Here is a 14065-nt window from a genome sequence, read left to right on the forward strand (position 1 = left end):
ACATCTTTCCCTTGCTAGCAGTGTATGGGGTCAGGCCTCCTCTCTGTGCCTTGTGAGCCCCCAGGACTATCATCAGCCTGGGGGTCTGCCTGGCGGGTCAGATGGAGATGCTTATTCTTACTCTCTGGATCTGGCTGGACCTAATGTTTTAGGGACAGGCTTTGACTGACCAGGTGCCTGTCTGCACCGGCAGCACCAGCAAGACCTGATCCCGCTGCCCTTGATGTGGCCTTTGGGGCTCTGGTTGCAGGGCGGGATGCTGGCGGTCCCCATCCCAGCTCTGTCAACTGCCTCTTCTCGCTCCCTATCAATCACTCTCCCTCTTGGAGTTTAAGTGGATCCCCGAGTGAAGTATCCAAAATATCCTGTAGCCGCCGGCTCACAATGCAGCGTGCTGTTCCTGCGCCAACGGATCGGCCGGGGGGGGATTGGGTTTCAGTTTGTTCCGCTGGCCATCGGCCAGGCAAAGCAAAGCTCGGGGCTGCGGGGAAGGGCCACTGGGTTTGCTCAGCCCCTCTCCACTCTTGCTGGCAAAACTACTGTACTAAGACTGCAGTAAAGCACAAGAGGCAGAGAAGGGCTTTTCAGCTCGTGGAAGGGTAAATACATCTGTGGCAGGGGCTCCTCAGGGCGGGGGACAGACGGGTTTCTCATTAGCTGGCCCCCTCCTGCATGGGGATGCGGTGGCTGTGCCTGGGGCCAGGCTGGAAGCGTGGTTTCAGGAGCACGTCTGCCTGCATGAAGGAGTTTGTGTGGATCCCGGTCCTGCTGGGCTCCGGCGCTGAGCCACCCTGCAGCATCCCAACACAAAAGGAATGTGGAGCTGTTGGAGCCAGTCCAGAGGAGGCCACGGAGATGCTGCGAGGGCTGGAGCAGCTCTGCTCTGGAGCCAGGCTGAGAGAGCTGGGCTGGGGCAGCCTGGAGAAGAGAAGGCTCCTTAAGGGGGGACCTTAGAGCGGCTCCAGTGCCTGAAGGGGCTGCAGGAAACCTGGAGAGGGGCTTGGGACAAGGGATGTAGGGACCGGCCAAGGGGAATGGCTTTAACCTGCCCGAGGGGAGACTGAGATGAGCTCTGAGGCAGAAGCTCTTCCCTGGGAGGGTGCTGAGGCGCTGGCACAGGGTGCCCAGAGAAGCTGTGGCTGCCCCATCCCTGGCAGTGTTCAAGGCCAGGTTGGACACAGGGGCTTGGAGCAAGCTGCTCTAGTGGAAGGGGTCCCTGCCCGTGGCAGGGGTTGGAGCTGGAGGAGCTTTTTAAGGTCCCTTCCAACACAAACCAGGCTGGGCAACTTCTTACCAGCTTTGAATGTCCAGCACTGGGCACAGCTGATACGATCCTCAGTCAATGGAGAAGCCTGCTCGCTGTGTTAATGTTATACCAGGCTTAAAATGCTGGCATGTTTCCTACCCTGGGGGAGGAGCTGGCCTGTGAAGTGAAAGGGGAAGGGAAAAAGTTGTGGGTGGAAAAATGAGGGTGGAGGCTCCAGCTATGTGTGGGGCTATTTATTTGTCCAGCTGTTTCTTTATCTGGATGAGTTTGCAGCCTGTGAATGTGAAGGATTTGCCAGGGCTTCTGAGAAACCCAGGCCCCAGATGCTCTAAATTGGTCTGAATTGGCAGAACTCCATGGCAGTTATTTTTCCGGACACAGAGGAGTGTGTCTGCTACATGCACAGCTCCACTGTTAATCCCTTGCCCGTCCAGCCTCTCTGCCACTGTTCCTTGGTGCTGTCACTCCATCCCCAGCCCTGGCGATGCCATGCTGGTGTCTCCAATCACTGCCGGTACCCAGTGTGATCCCAGTCTTGTCTTCCCCTCCTAAGTCTGCCTGCCAGTCTCAGTCCTGACCTGACCAGATGGGAGGAACTCCTGCAGCAGCATCTCACTTGTGGCTGAGCAGCGTAGGAGCTGCTCCCTCCCTCCCCCAGCTCATTGGCATTGCAGTTGATGGTGTCTCAGCGTGGCTGTCGAGCATCTGGAGGTGGTGGTTCGGTGGTGATCTTTAGATGCAGAGTGCTAGAGGCAGAGCCCGGCATGCAGCAGTGCCGGCTACGGGCCACAGCGCCGGCAGAAAGTTGCTTATTGAAAGCATCTTCAAAGTGAAAAGGACAGGCACTTATCTCCTAACTGCCCCGTGGGGAGCAGTGCGGTTGCTGGTGGGAAGTGGGCCAGGGTTGCGTCTGCTGGCTTTGAGCAGCTGCAGGTTTATTTATAACGCCGTGGGTAGCACGTGAATCTGCAGATAAACACACGGGAGGGAGGAACACAAACAACACCACTGAGGAAACGCTGCTCTGGAGAGAGCGTTGCGCTGAGCTGCAGCTCTCGCGAGGCACCGGACACGCCGCCCACCCCATTGCCGTGCGGGTTTGCTCTCTGTGATGATGATGGCACTGTGAAAGCATTGGCTGTGACAGTGAGTGAAGCTGCCCAGATTGATGGTTGTAGCAGGCACCTTGTCTCCACAGCTGGCAGGGCGCTAACAGATGGGCTTGGGGGTGCCCATCCAGCAGTTGGTCCTGTTGGGTGCCTGGAGCAGGATATGAATAGTCCTTCCCTAGCATCCTTATAGGCTCCTTTCGGATACTGGAAGCTGCTCTGAGGTCTCCACGCAGCCTTCTCTTCTCCAGGCTGAACAGCCCCAACTTTCTCAGCCTGCCTCCATACAGGAGGTGCTCCAGCCCCTGATCATCCTCATGGCCTCCTCTGGACTTGTTCCAACAGTTCCATGTCCTTTTTATGTTGAGAACACCAGACCTGCACACAGTACTCCAAGTGAGGTCTCATTCATTAGGGACTGTAGTGATAGGACAAGGGATAACAGGTTAAAACTTAAACAGGGGAAGTTTAGATTGGGTATAGGGAAGAAGTTCTTTCCTGTGAGGGTGGTGAGGCACTGGAATGGGTTGCTCAGGGAAGTTGTGAATGCTCCATCCCTGGTGGTGTTCAAGGCTGGGTTGGATGAAGCCTTGGGTGAGATGGTTTAGTGTGAGGTGTCCCTTCCTATGGCAGGGGGTTGGAACTGGGTGATCTTAAGGTCCTTTCCAACCCTGACTATTCTATGATTCTATGAGCAGGGCTTGGCTGTGTCTTCATGGGGCCTTCAATGCCTCTTGCTGTGGAGATCTGAGCAGGTCTGAGCCTGGGGTTGCTGTTGAGCATCACTCCTGATTTTGCTTGCTGGAGAAATGAATTAGTGTGCTGCTTTTGTCTGGAAATAAGGAGCTTCTCAGTGATGAGACAGTGATCTTCCCTGGAGGACCACGTGGCCCTTGGGTGTAGGGTGAGGATGCTCCTGGCCACGTATGCAAGCAGGATGACTCTATGGCAGGCATTACTTGGGCAATAAGGTGTTTTGAAGTCAACTGTCAGTGGATGGAGCAAATCCACCATCACCACTGAAATCTGTCCTGGATTCACGTTCACTTTTGCAGTCAGTGCTGCTGCTGACTGGGTTCACTCTGATTCAGGCAAAACTGCTAAGCTCTAGCATGTAACTGATCCCCAAAGGGACTTCAGGCAGGGCAGCCATTTGGTAGGAAGGCCTTGCAAAAGTGGGGACCACAGGCTTGTCATCCACTCTACACAAAGAAGGCTGATAAACAGGAACCTCAAAGAAAGGAACTTGTTTCAGGGTGGAAGAGTAAGGAAGCTCAGCTAATGTAGTTGTCTTGGAGATGACATTTTGCCACCCTTAAGCGCCGCAAGAGGGAAAGGAAGCTTTGGGTAGGCGAGTCTGTATGCAAGTGAAAGGAAATCTAATAGCTGGCAGGCACACAGGGTAAATTCAAAGTAAAATTAATGGAAGATCTCTTTTTTCTTTAATGAGGAAATAATTGACCATTGGAAAAACCTGCACATTTCTGCTCCTCCTTGGCTTGGGTCAAAACAAGATGGCCTTGGGCCAGCTAGGGTAAGTGCAGAGCTCTGAGGAGATGCACAGGTTTTCAGCTGAGGTTAGGAGGCAATGGCTGTGGTCAGCGTGCTCTGCAGTAATGCACCAGGAACAATTGTGTTTTCATTAAATAACAGGCTTCTAAAAATGCAAAATGCTTCAAAAGATGGTTTTTATTTGGGGAATTATTGGTATTGGTTTAGAGTACAACTTGTTTTACGTGGTAGTCACTGGTGTTAATGTATTTACTGTGCACCACTGTCACTGATAGTTAAAGTAACAAATTTAAGGGTTTATTTTGTAAATCAGTGCAGGTTCTAGCTAGCACTGGGTGAAAAATGGTGTTTTCCTTTCAGATCAAAGTGCCACTGGTGTTTTAATGAAAAAGCCAGATCCCCTGATAAAATAAACACTATTATCAACCTATGTAAACCAATATTCAGTTGAGAAAGAAGTTTCATAAATCTGAGCGACAACATTTCTGGACTAGCTGTTTTCCAGAACTCTTCCTAGTGGGAAAGTTTGGAAAGCACTGTTTTTGCTTTTTACTCTTGGAATCAAACCAGATTTTGAAATCCTGGTTTCCTGTGAACTGGAAACCTCTGGCTCTAACCAGGAGTAACGAACAACCCACAGTCTGAAAGTGATTTACTGCCAGAAGTAGGTGCAAGGAGTATGTATCTGTGCTGAGGCACTCTTTGGCTGGGTGATGGGAAAAGGGGAGCTAATGTGCGCCCTTGGACAGGCTGAGGGCTCGGTTCTGCTTCCAGGCTTGTCCCCTAAAGGATGTGTCTGCTCAAGGCTGAGCTTTTCTTCCTTTGTTGTTGCTCCACACAGTGAAAGTGGAGGAGGTGGAGCTGCTTTTGAGGGGTTTGTGCCCCTACGCTTGGGTTTTGAGGGTGAGGAGCAGCAACGGGACACAGTTACAGCCAGTAACTCTCCATCTGTGTGTGGCCATAGGAAGTAGCAGCGTTTGATGGGTTATGGGATGGTGGGGAGAGCTCTACTGTACTGGGGTTGATCCCTCTCTGTGAGCTGATGGGAAGGTGTGCACGTCTTGTGCATAAGGTACTTTTGCTTGAGATCCCTGACGCTGGATGTTTTCCCTGCCTGTCCTGCACTGACTGGGAGGGCAGGGAGAGTGAAGCTGCAGGCTGAGTTTTGTATTTGTCTTGCTTGTGTGTGTGACGGATGCTTCCCAGCATGTGGTTGGCATCCCAAGTGTGTGTTCTAAAATCAGAGGCACGTTCACATTCTCCCTATAGAGTAGAGGAGTAGAATTTCTTCTGTGGGCATCACCTTGGTCTCAGCCACAGAATGGTTGTATGCCGGCCTGCACAGCCTGTCCCACGAGCATCACACTTCTCCCATGCCCAGTTTTGGTGTGGTGGACCCTTTGGGTGTGATTTCTGAACTCCATTTCCTAAACACTGGAATATTGTCCTATTTTCTTAAATTGTCAGCACTGGGCATAGTGCAGACAAATCCCTGTGTTGCAGTGAGCATGCAACTGCAGACCTGGAGGATGGACAGTCACCCAGGCTGCAGAAACCACTCATGGAAGTGTCTGTCCAGTGTATTTCTGATGGAGCCATCTGCCTGTTCCTGTGCTGGATGGGAAGAACCTGAGCAGGTTAGCCCAAGTATTGGGGTGCCATAACCTGAGCATCCTTTCTTGTGCCATCAGTGTCGTTAGGCTGACCTGTAGCTATTTGGGATGAGAAGGACTTTGGTACTGGAAGTGTGACAAGCTGTGGAAAGGATAAGGAATCTTTGCTACCTGTGTGGCTCAGGGAGACTTCTCCTCTGTGGTACTGGCAGCAGCATCGCTTGACCTATTTCAACCCAAATCACCTGGGAAAACAGGTTTAACATCAGTTTAATTTTTTAGTACTTTTAAGTCCTAAAAGTGCTGTTCCTTCCCATGTGCTACAGCATCACCGAGGATTCTGCCTACCACGCAGAACAAAACATCCCACTTTTGCAACAGAAACTTCAGAGGGGATGGAAGAAACTGGCTCAAGCTGGGCTTCTTGTCTGAGCAGCAGAGCTGCTCTGGGGCTGTCCTACCCTGCTTCTGCATTTTGAAGAGCAAAGCCCACCCGGGCTGAAGGGTTGAAGGGTGAATGCTGCCATACACTGCAGAAGACAAGGGGGCCAGGGAGAAATGGGCAATGGATGAGGAAGCAGATGGGTGGAGAGACCAATTCTTGGCTCCTCCACAGCTAAGGGCTGGCCAGAAAGTACAGCACAGGCTGGGCTCCATGGCTGCCGTCCTGTTCTGGCTCCTCTTCACTTTCTTCCCCTTCTCCTGCCTCAGGCTTGACTTCTTGTTTCACCTTCTTCCTGCAGAGACGCTGATGGACTCCACAACAGCGACGGCGGAGCTGGGCTGGACGGTGCATCCTCCGTCAGGGGTGAGTGATCCGGTTGCATCGGGGGGGCCTGGAGCCTGGTCTGGGGTCTCCTGCTGCACATGAATGTAGGTGGGTTGGCTCAAGAGAAGTCAGCCACTGAAGCAAAGTGCCTTGACCATGTGAAGAGGTCAAGTGGGAAAAGCACAAGAGGGGGTGGGTGACAGTTGGGGTTTCCAGTAGTTCTCTAGAAGGTGATGCGTCCAAAAGATACCCCAGTGCTGGAGAAGTCTAATTCTCACCCTATAGCATCAGGCCAGTGTGGTATTGGAGGAATCATACTCTATAAAACTGATCTGCAGCCACTTAAAAATCAGGAAGGGGGACAAATGAAATGCTGAGGCCGCTGTCATTTATCCCCAGTATCTCACTTGTTATCCCATTGCCCATCACTTGAAAAGAAAAGGATGGGGGCACTGACCTGCAAGGTTGCACCCACAGCAGCCATTTAATAAGTCCTGAAATGACTGTCCAGCATTCCTGGCATCTCATGGAGGAACATTAGCTGGCTCAGCAGCGACTGTCTCTCTGCTTTGCTGGTACCAAGAGTTCTCCAAGCCACCCAGAGCAAGCTTCTTTAAAGAAGAGCTTGAACAAGGTAGGGTATCTCTGCACCTTTCTGCTCACGACACAAAGCTGGAGCAGTCCCAGCCACCTCCATGACCTACAGCAGTTGTGTGGGGCATCAAGGTGCTGCCCAGCTCTGGCTGCAGTGGCCAGCAGCAGCGTGGAGCCTCAGTCCTCAACACCCCCAGGCTTGAATGGCCCAATCCAGCTTGGGCAAAGGCTGGAGATGCTCCCCATCGCCTTGTGCAGAGATGGGAGCTGATGGTAGCCCTCCGCAGGGGCAGGATGAAGATGTTTTGTGGGCCTCACCCTGAAGATGACAGCAAGCCCCCTCACTAGGCTGACTTGGCAGAAGAAAAGAAACAGCCAAGAAAAGCCTCTGCTGGGGAGATTAAACCCAGCTCCCGAGCAGCCCTGCCGTGCTTGGGCTGCAGGCGCTGCCGGCACCGGTCCCCATCACCATGAGAAAGCCCCACGCCTGCCTGCGAGCCTGGCGCCTCCCCAGCGCTGGCCCGGCCGCCAAAGGGGGATGATGGGCACACAATAGGCAGGAGCAGAGGTCAAGTCTTTTTCTCTCCTCGCCCAGCCTTTCTTGTTTGCGGTGTTTCCATATGTAAAGCACGCCTTGCTCCCGCTCCCCGGCCCTGCGGTAATGAGGCCGGGGCCGGCTGGAAGCCGTCTCCCCGTATTATTGTGCTGCCTTCTTCTTTTGAGCTCCCAGCATGTTAATTAGAGAGCGAGGAGAAAGGGAGAGGCTTCTAATTAAGCATCAAGGAAGCGCAGGGGCTGCTGTATGGGGGTGACTTTCTCTCCTGGCTTGGGAGCCACCCCCCCTGCTCGCTGCTGCAGGGATGTAGGAGGATGCTGGCTGTCTCGATCCTCACCTCCAGGGTGCTCCCACGTCCTTGTCCCCATCAGGATGTGGATGCCCGTCTAGGAAGTCCAGCACAGCCCTGCTGGTGGTGGTGGGATGGCCTCCCATCGCGGGTGGGATGTGGGGTGTGGATGCTGATGCTGCAGTGCCTTTGCAGCTTCTCCCGGGGTGGCCTCGTGCCCACTGACAGGACAAAGGTTATCCTGCCCATGAGGGACTGGCAAGGTTGGTGCAGTCAGCATCATCCGGGAGACAAAATCTGCTTCCCATTTACTGCCTCACTGATGATTATTAAAGGTCCAAAAGCCCAAACAGTTGTTTTTTTCCCTCACTGTGGAGCTCCCCTGTTGCTTGTAAGTGTTCCTATGCCTACCTCCACCATCTGCTGTTCATCCCCTACCTGTAGAGACTCTCCTTCCACCGTGTGCTGCTCCTGCCTGACCAGGGGTGAGCTCTTCAAACTCATGTCCTGAGCCCTCCCTGGGGGCCCTGCAGGTGTAGATGGGGCAGTACTGGGCATCTCCAGGTCTTGGTGCTCTTTCAGAGTGGGTGTCAAGGTGATGGAGAGCCAAATCAGAGGCAGGGCAGAGGAAGGAATTGCTTCCCTATGTCTTGCCTTTGATTCCTTCACCTGCTCCCAGCCAGTGCCCTAAAAAAGGTGGAGATCCTGCAATTTTCCACTACCACACTGAGTTATTTCTGGAAGAGAAAGCAAATCTTCCCCCCGTGTTTTGTGAGGATGCTTTCCTCCTCCCCCAGCGATGGCAGCAGATTTCCAGTCACTGCCAATCAGAAGTGGTTGGAGCTGTTTGGGGATCTTCCCTGACAGCCTTCTGTTGGGCTGTTAGCCTTGATGTGCGAGGAGCAATCTGTCTCTCATCCCCTGAGCCTCCCTCTACAGTCCTGGGTGCAGGCTGAGGGCTGGGGATGCTCTGCTCCTGATGTTTTCTGTGCCAAATGTTGGTGCTGGACCTGGGCTGTGGGGCTACCTTGCCCTGGGTGTCATGATCCTGCCTCCAGGGCAGGGTTGTGCTCAGGGTCTGATGTCCATGGGAAGCAGCTCGGCTTCCACTTGAGGAGGTTTATGAACAAATTAATTGGAAGCCATTCCAGCTGGCTGGGACTGTCACACACTAGCTGCATCCCGGTCCCTGCCACCAACATCAGGAGGGTGCTGCTGGTGGGGAGCGGGCAGCACAGAGAGATGCTCTGCACTCCTGCAAGGTCTGGGCTGGGGGGATGCTCTGGTGAGCCAGGTGGGAGGTGCTTTGTTTTCAATCTGTGCTCACCACAGGGGAGCAGTGGCCGGTTACTGCCTGCAGCTCTGCCCTTGTCTGGTCATCACCCATCCTGAAGTCTCCCCATCCTAAAAAGGATGGAGACAACAACAAGAGCTGAAGGATTTGTTAAAAACCAGCTTGGGGAAAGGGCAAGGAGCAGGACAGGACCAGGAGGTGTCACAGCAGCCCCAGACATTTCAGAGGCTCCTCCAGAGTTACCTGTTAGTCAGCTTGGGGAGCTGGGCTGAGCTTCCTATGGGGAAATGTCAGCTCCAGGTGTCTCGCTGAGAAGGATGTTACTGTCATGCCATTGCTCATAGGGCATCCCGTAGTTGCAGTTTAGGACAGCTGGGGTTGAGCCCTATGTAAACCTGCAGGAGGGACTCCAGAACATGTTGGCCTTTGAAGGGGCGAGGATAAGAGCTACCAGCAGGATCTAACTCAGCATCTCCCTTTGTGGGTACACAGTGGGATCAGCCTGGCCCCCATAAACCTTCCCTCCTGCCCATGGGGAGAGGCCGCTGGCTATGGGCCTGTTGCACAGCCAGTCCTTGGGCTGAGAGGAGGTATTTTATGGCCGCGTTACGCGCTCCGGGTCCTGTCTGCCACGTCTGTAACTGCAGCGGCACCGGTGGGAATACATCTGCTGAAGGCATCGTGTTCCTTTGCTGTGATGCTCTGCTGAGCAGTGCAGCCCACGGGCAGGAGCCCCTGCTAAAGGCATTACTGCCTGCAGAGATGGTGCACGGCCCTGCCATGCTCTGCCACGCAGCAGAGGTGCTTTAGTGTAAATCCAGGCATGGAGCATGGTGCTCCTGGCATTGAGATGGCCCCCAGCTCTACGGAGGGCTTGGGCCACCTTGTTCCTACAGAGTGGAGCCGGCCATGTAGGCAGTGAGGGTGAAGCCCTGCCAGAGCAGGATGGAGGTGTTGGTATAGGCTGCTTGCAGCGTGATGCTGGAGCAGTGCTGGGTGAGGTGGTGGGGTGGGCGCAGCGTGGGGCAGCTGGCGTTGTCCAAGTCTGGGGTTGGGAAGAGGTGAGGTGGGTTGGGAACAGTAGTTTGGTGCAAGCCTTTGATTTCCTGTGTCCTGTCTGCAGTGGGAAGAGGTGAGCGGGTACGACGAGAACATGAACACAATTCGCACCTACCAGGTGTGCAACGTCTTTGAATCCAGCCAGAACAACTGGCTCCGTACCAAGTACATCCGGAGGCGAGGAGCACACCGCATCCACGTGGAGATGAAATTTTCCGTCCGGGACTGCAGCAGCATCCCTAACGTCCCAGGCTCCTGTAAGGAGACTTTTAACCTCTACTACTTCGAGTCGGACTTTGACTCAGCCACCAAGACTTTTCCTAACTGGATGGAGAATCCTTGGATGAAAGTGGACACAATCGCTGCCGATGAGAGCTTCTCGCAGGTGGACCTAGGTGGGCGGGTGATGAAGATTAACACCGAGGTGCGCAGTTTTGGGCCTGTCTCCAAGAACGGTTTCTACCTGGCCTTCCAGGACTATGGGGGCTGCATGTCCTTGATTGCCGTCCGTGTCTTCTACCGCAAGTGTCCTCGTGTGATCCAGAATGGGGCCGTCTTCCAGGAGACCCTCTCAGGAGCGGAGAGCACCTCGCTGGTGGCAGCCCGGGGGACGTGCATCGCCAACGCGGAGGAGGTGGATGTGCCCATCAAGCTGTACTGCAACGGTGATGGCGAGTGGCTGGTGCCCATCGGCCGCTGCATGTGCCGGGCAGGCTACGAGTCAGTGGAAAATGGGACTGTTTGCAGAGGTAACTGCTGGCTTCGGTCTCACACTGCACAGTGCCTTGGGGCCGGTGGCTGTGCCCATGGGGCAGTCGGGATTTGCAGCAGGGATGTGCATGAGCTGCCTGGGAGCAACCTCCTTGGGCTGGGGTGGGAGAGGAGCATGTGGGGGCATGGGAGAGGAGCGTGTGTATGGATGCTGACTCCTCCAGCTCCTCAGTTTGTGCCCTGGGACCATCCATCTGGTGCAGAGGCTCTGCGTTAACCTTTGGGTCCTCAGAGGCAGCTGGTCCAGGATGCTCTCCAGGTCTCGGAGGGACACACGTGTGTGTAGCTGAGGTGTGTGCCACCAATCTGCAGTCACCTCGCAAAATACTGAGGCTGTTTTCACTTCAGTTTGTGCCCTGGGCCTTGCCATGACCTGAAACGCTTCTGGGATGTGGGGAGCAGGCAGCCAAAGGTGATGTCCTGGGAGGGAGCAAGTTGTCTCCAGTGTTTTTTTGCATGGTGAGGTGCAAATGGCCCAGGGTGGGACATGATCATGGACTGTTCAGGGCCAGCCTCACTGGTGCCCAGGTGAAGAGGTGAGCTCCTGCAGCAGCCAGAGGCCTCCTGCCCTGTAGATGTTCTCCTGCCATCTACAGAGATGTTCAAAGCAGACTCTGGGGGTGCCTGCTCAGCTCAGCTGAGTACTCTGGAGCCACTGTGGTCCCAGAAATGAGAGGTTCAGCACCACACTTGCTGAAAGCATCGTGCCCACACTCATCTCTCTGCTCCTCCCATGTCATGTGTGGGCTTGGGGAGGTTTAGAAGGAGCTGCTGAGGTTGTTGGGGAGAGCTGGGGACACGTTTAATGGGCACCTGCTGCTGTCCTATGCACAGAGCAAACCACAGCGATTGGCAAATGGCTGAATATCAAAACCCTATTACAGTTTTGATAGCATCATCGTGCTGGGGTTTCTCTGAGATCAATTACAGATACGTCATGGGCACTGCAGAGTGCAAGGAAGGAGCTGCATCTCTTCTCTTTGTGCTGTGAGAAAGGGGTAGCTGGGTCACACCAAGCAAGTATGGGGAGGGAGCTGATGGAGGGGCCTGGACAGCCTCTGGCCATTCTCAGTTGGGACTGTAGGTTGGGTTGTCCCCTTGGAGAGGGCATCACGTCTCCTGCTAGGGGCTAGGCTGTTTATGCATCGAACTACAGCTCCTGATGTGCTGTGGGTGTCAGTTGATGTTTGTGATTTGAGCTGCTCCTCGCCGGGCCACTGCACATCTCTTCCCACCAAGCTCAGGGTGATCATGTCCAGCTGTAGCAGGGATGGGGACAGCAAGGAAGCGCTGCTGCAGCACAGTGTGGAAAGGGAGCCTGGCTAATCCCAGCCTTGAAGGGAAGACGGGTGTTTTACAACACGCGAGTGAGCATTCGTAGCAACACCAGAAAGCCAAAATGATTTGTGTCAGCTTTTCCATCTCACCTGATTTACTTCCCCTGCATGAACCCAGCCCTGCACTTTGCTCTGGTGCAGCTTCAGGCTCCAGACACTCCCTGGTCCCACTGCCAGCATAGCCAAGGGATGATCCTCTCACATGCCCCGTGGCTCCCAGGTCTCCTTATGCATGCTCTGGCCTGGCAGAGCCAGGGGCCACGGTGGAGGGAGCAGGCAGGAGGGAGAGGCTGGGTCTCCTCTTTGCCTGGCAGCAGGAGGATTTGGGGAGGTCCAGTACCTCGGCAGCTGTTTCTGCAGCCGGTGCTGGCGTGTACCAGCCCTGCGCTCCCCAGCAGCATCAATCACGGGGTGGCCGGCAGCCTGATGTCTCTGTGGGGCAGCTGGCTCTGGGGCTGCCTCTTTCCTTCCCCTTCCCTATCCCCCTTTCACCTTCCCCTTCACTTTCACCTTCCCTTTCCCCTTTCCCCTCCTCCTTCCTCTTCCCCTTCCTTTTTCTCTTCCCTTTCTTCTTTCCTCCTGTGCGGGGCTGGATGGGACCCCATGACTGTGTCAGACTGGGGCACATCCTCTGCTTTCCCCCAGAAGACCGAGGACTGGGAGGAGAGTGCCATGGGGTTGGCAGGGCAGCCATAGCACCCCTATCCTCTCCCAGCACCTCCAGTGAGCCCCACAGAGGAGTGGGAAAGGGGCTGGTCACCCCAGCTCCGTCAGCAGCTCAACTCAGGAATGACCTGCAGGATGCATCCCTGCCCACCTCCCGTTGTGTCCTTGCCCCTGGTGCCTGCAGAGGTAGGGTACGAGCCGCCTGGTTTGGGGGACTCACTTGTACATGTAGCTGGCAGGTTTTCTCATGTTTCAAGGGGTGGGAGGGAATCTGGGCCCCTTTCCAGAAGCAAAACAAAAGCAAATCTGAGCTGGCTTTCGGGGCGAAGTGCTCTCACACGGCTCGGTTGCCCAAGCAGGACGTGATGGGGAGCGTGGGGGACATGGCTCACTGGTCCTTCCCCAACAAGTCCTGGTGGAAAAGGGCATCCCAAGCAATGGGCAGCCCCTTGGTGCAGCTGCACGGTACTGAAAGGAGCTGCTCATTTTCTCCACTGGGCTTTCCATCTGGCTACGGCAGCGCAGGCCTGCTCGCGGCAGTGCACACAAGGGATATTGATGGAGGAAGTTCATGCGTCTAACAGCTTAAGCTCTCCTAAGCTCGCAGCCCCAGCACAAAAGGCTTTGGGAGCAGTTAACAATTCTGTGTGGTTAAGAGATTTCCATTTCGCTGGGCCTCGCTGCCCCATCCCGCAGGGTCCTGCCTGCTCTCTCCTCATCGCTTCCCGGCTCCTTCCCACTGCATTGGCGTGGGGCTCCCCACGCCGCCTCCCCCAGCCCAGCCGCGTCCTCCCCACTTCACCTTCTCCTGCTCCCTGCCTGCGTCTTTTTTCTCCATCTCCCTGTTCTTTGTCTGCTGCCTCCCCCCTCTCCCCCGCCTGTCCCTCCCATGCAGCATATTAAGCGCATTTCTCTCTCTGCCTCCCTTATTCATTGGCTCCCCTCTGCAACGGCAGAGGCAGAGCTATTGTGCTGCCTGCTCTCTCACTGTTTGGGCTGCACGGCAGAGAACCCTGCCTGCGAGGGTCTCTGCTTGCTCAGGGATGGCAGTCCCTGGCTGCTGATCCTGGCTATTGAGCCCTGCATCCATCTCCAGCTCCTCTCCATCTTTGGAGGACATGGAATCATCACAGGATCCAAGACTGGTTTGTGTTGGAAGGGACCTTAAAGCTCATCCAGTTCCAACCCCTGTCACAGGCAGGGACCCCTTCCACTAGAGCAGCTTGCTC

The 14065-nt window shown here is 54.8% G+C and overlaps 1 protein-coding gene across 4 annotated transcripts in view; it reads left to right on the top strand.

Moving 5' to 3' along the window:
• Positions 1 to 14065, top strand: part of EPHB2 (EPH receptor B2) — a 98468-nt gene that overhangs the window by 24857 nt on the left and 59546 nt on the right. For all 4 annotated transcript variants that reach the window (XM_062626340.1, XM_062626338.1, XM_062626336.1 and 1 more), the window contains exons 2-3: positions 6245 to 6309; positions 10127 to 10811. In XM_062626340.1, coding sequence (XP_062482324.1) covers positions 6245 to 6309; positions 10127 to 10811 — 750 coding nt within the window. The remainder of the gene's footprint in view (positions 1 to 6244; positions 6310 to 10126; positions 10812 to 14065) is intronic.

The sequence above is a fragment of the Pezoporus occidentalis genome, unplaced genomic scaffold (assembly GCF_034315485.1).
Source record: "Pezoporus occidentalis ecotype Australia unplaced genomic scaffold, CSIRO_AGI_Poc_V1 ctg290, whole genome shotgun sequence".
Lineage (NCBI taxonomy): Eukaryota > Metazoa > Chordata > Aves > Psittaciformes > Psittacidae > Pezoporus > Pezoporus occidentalis.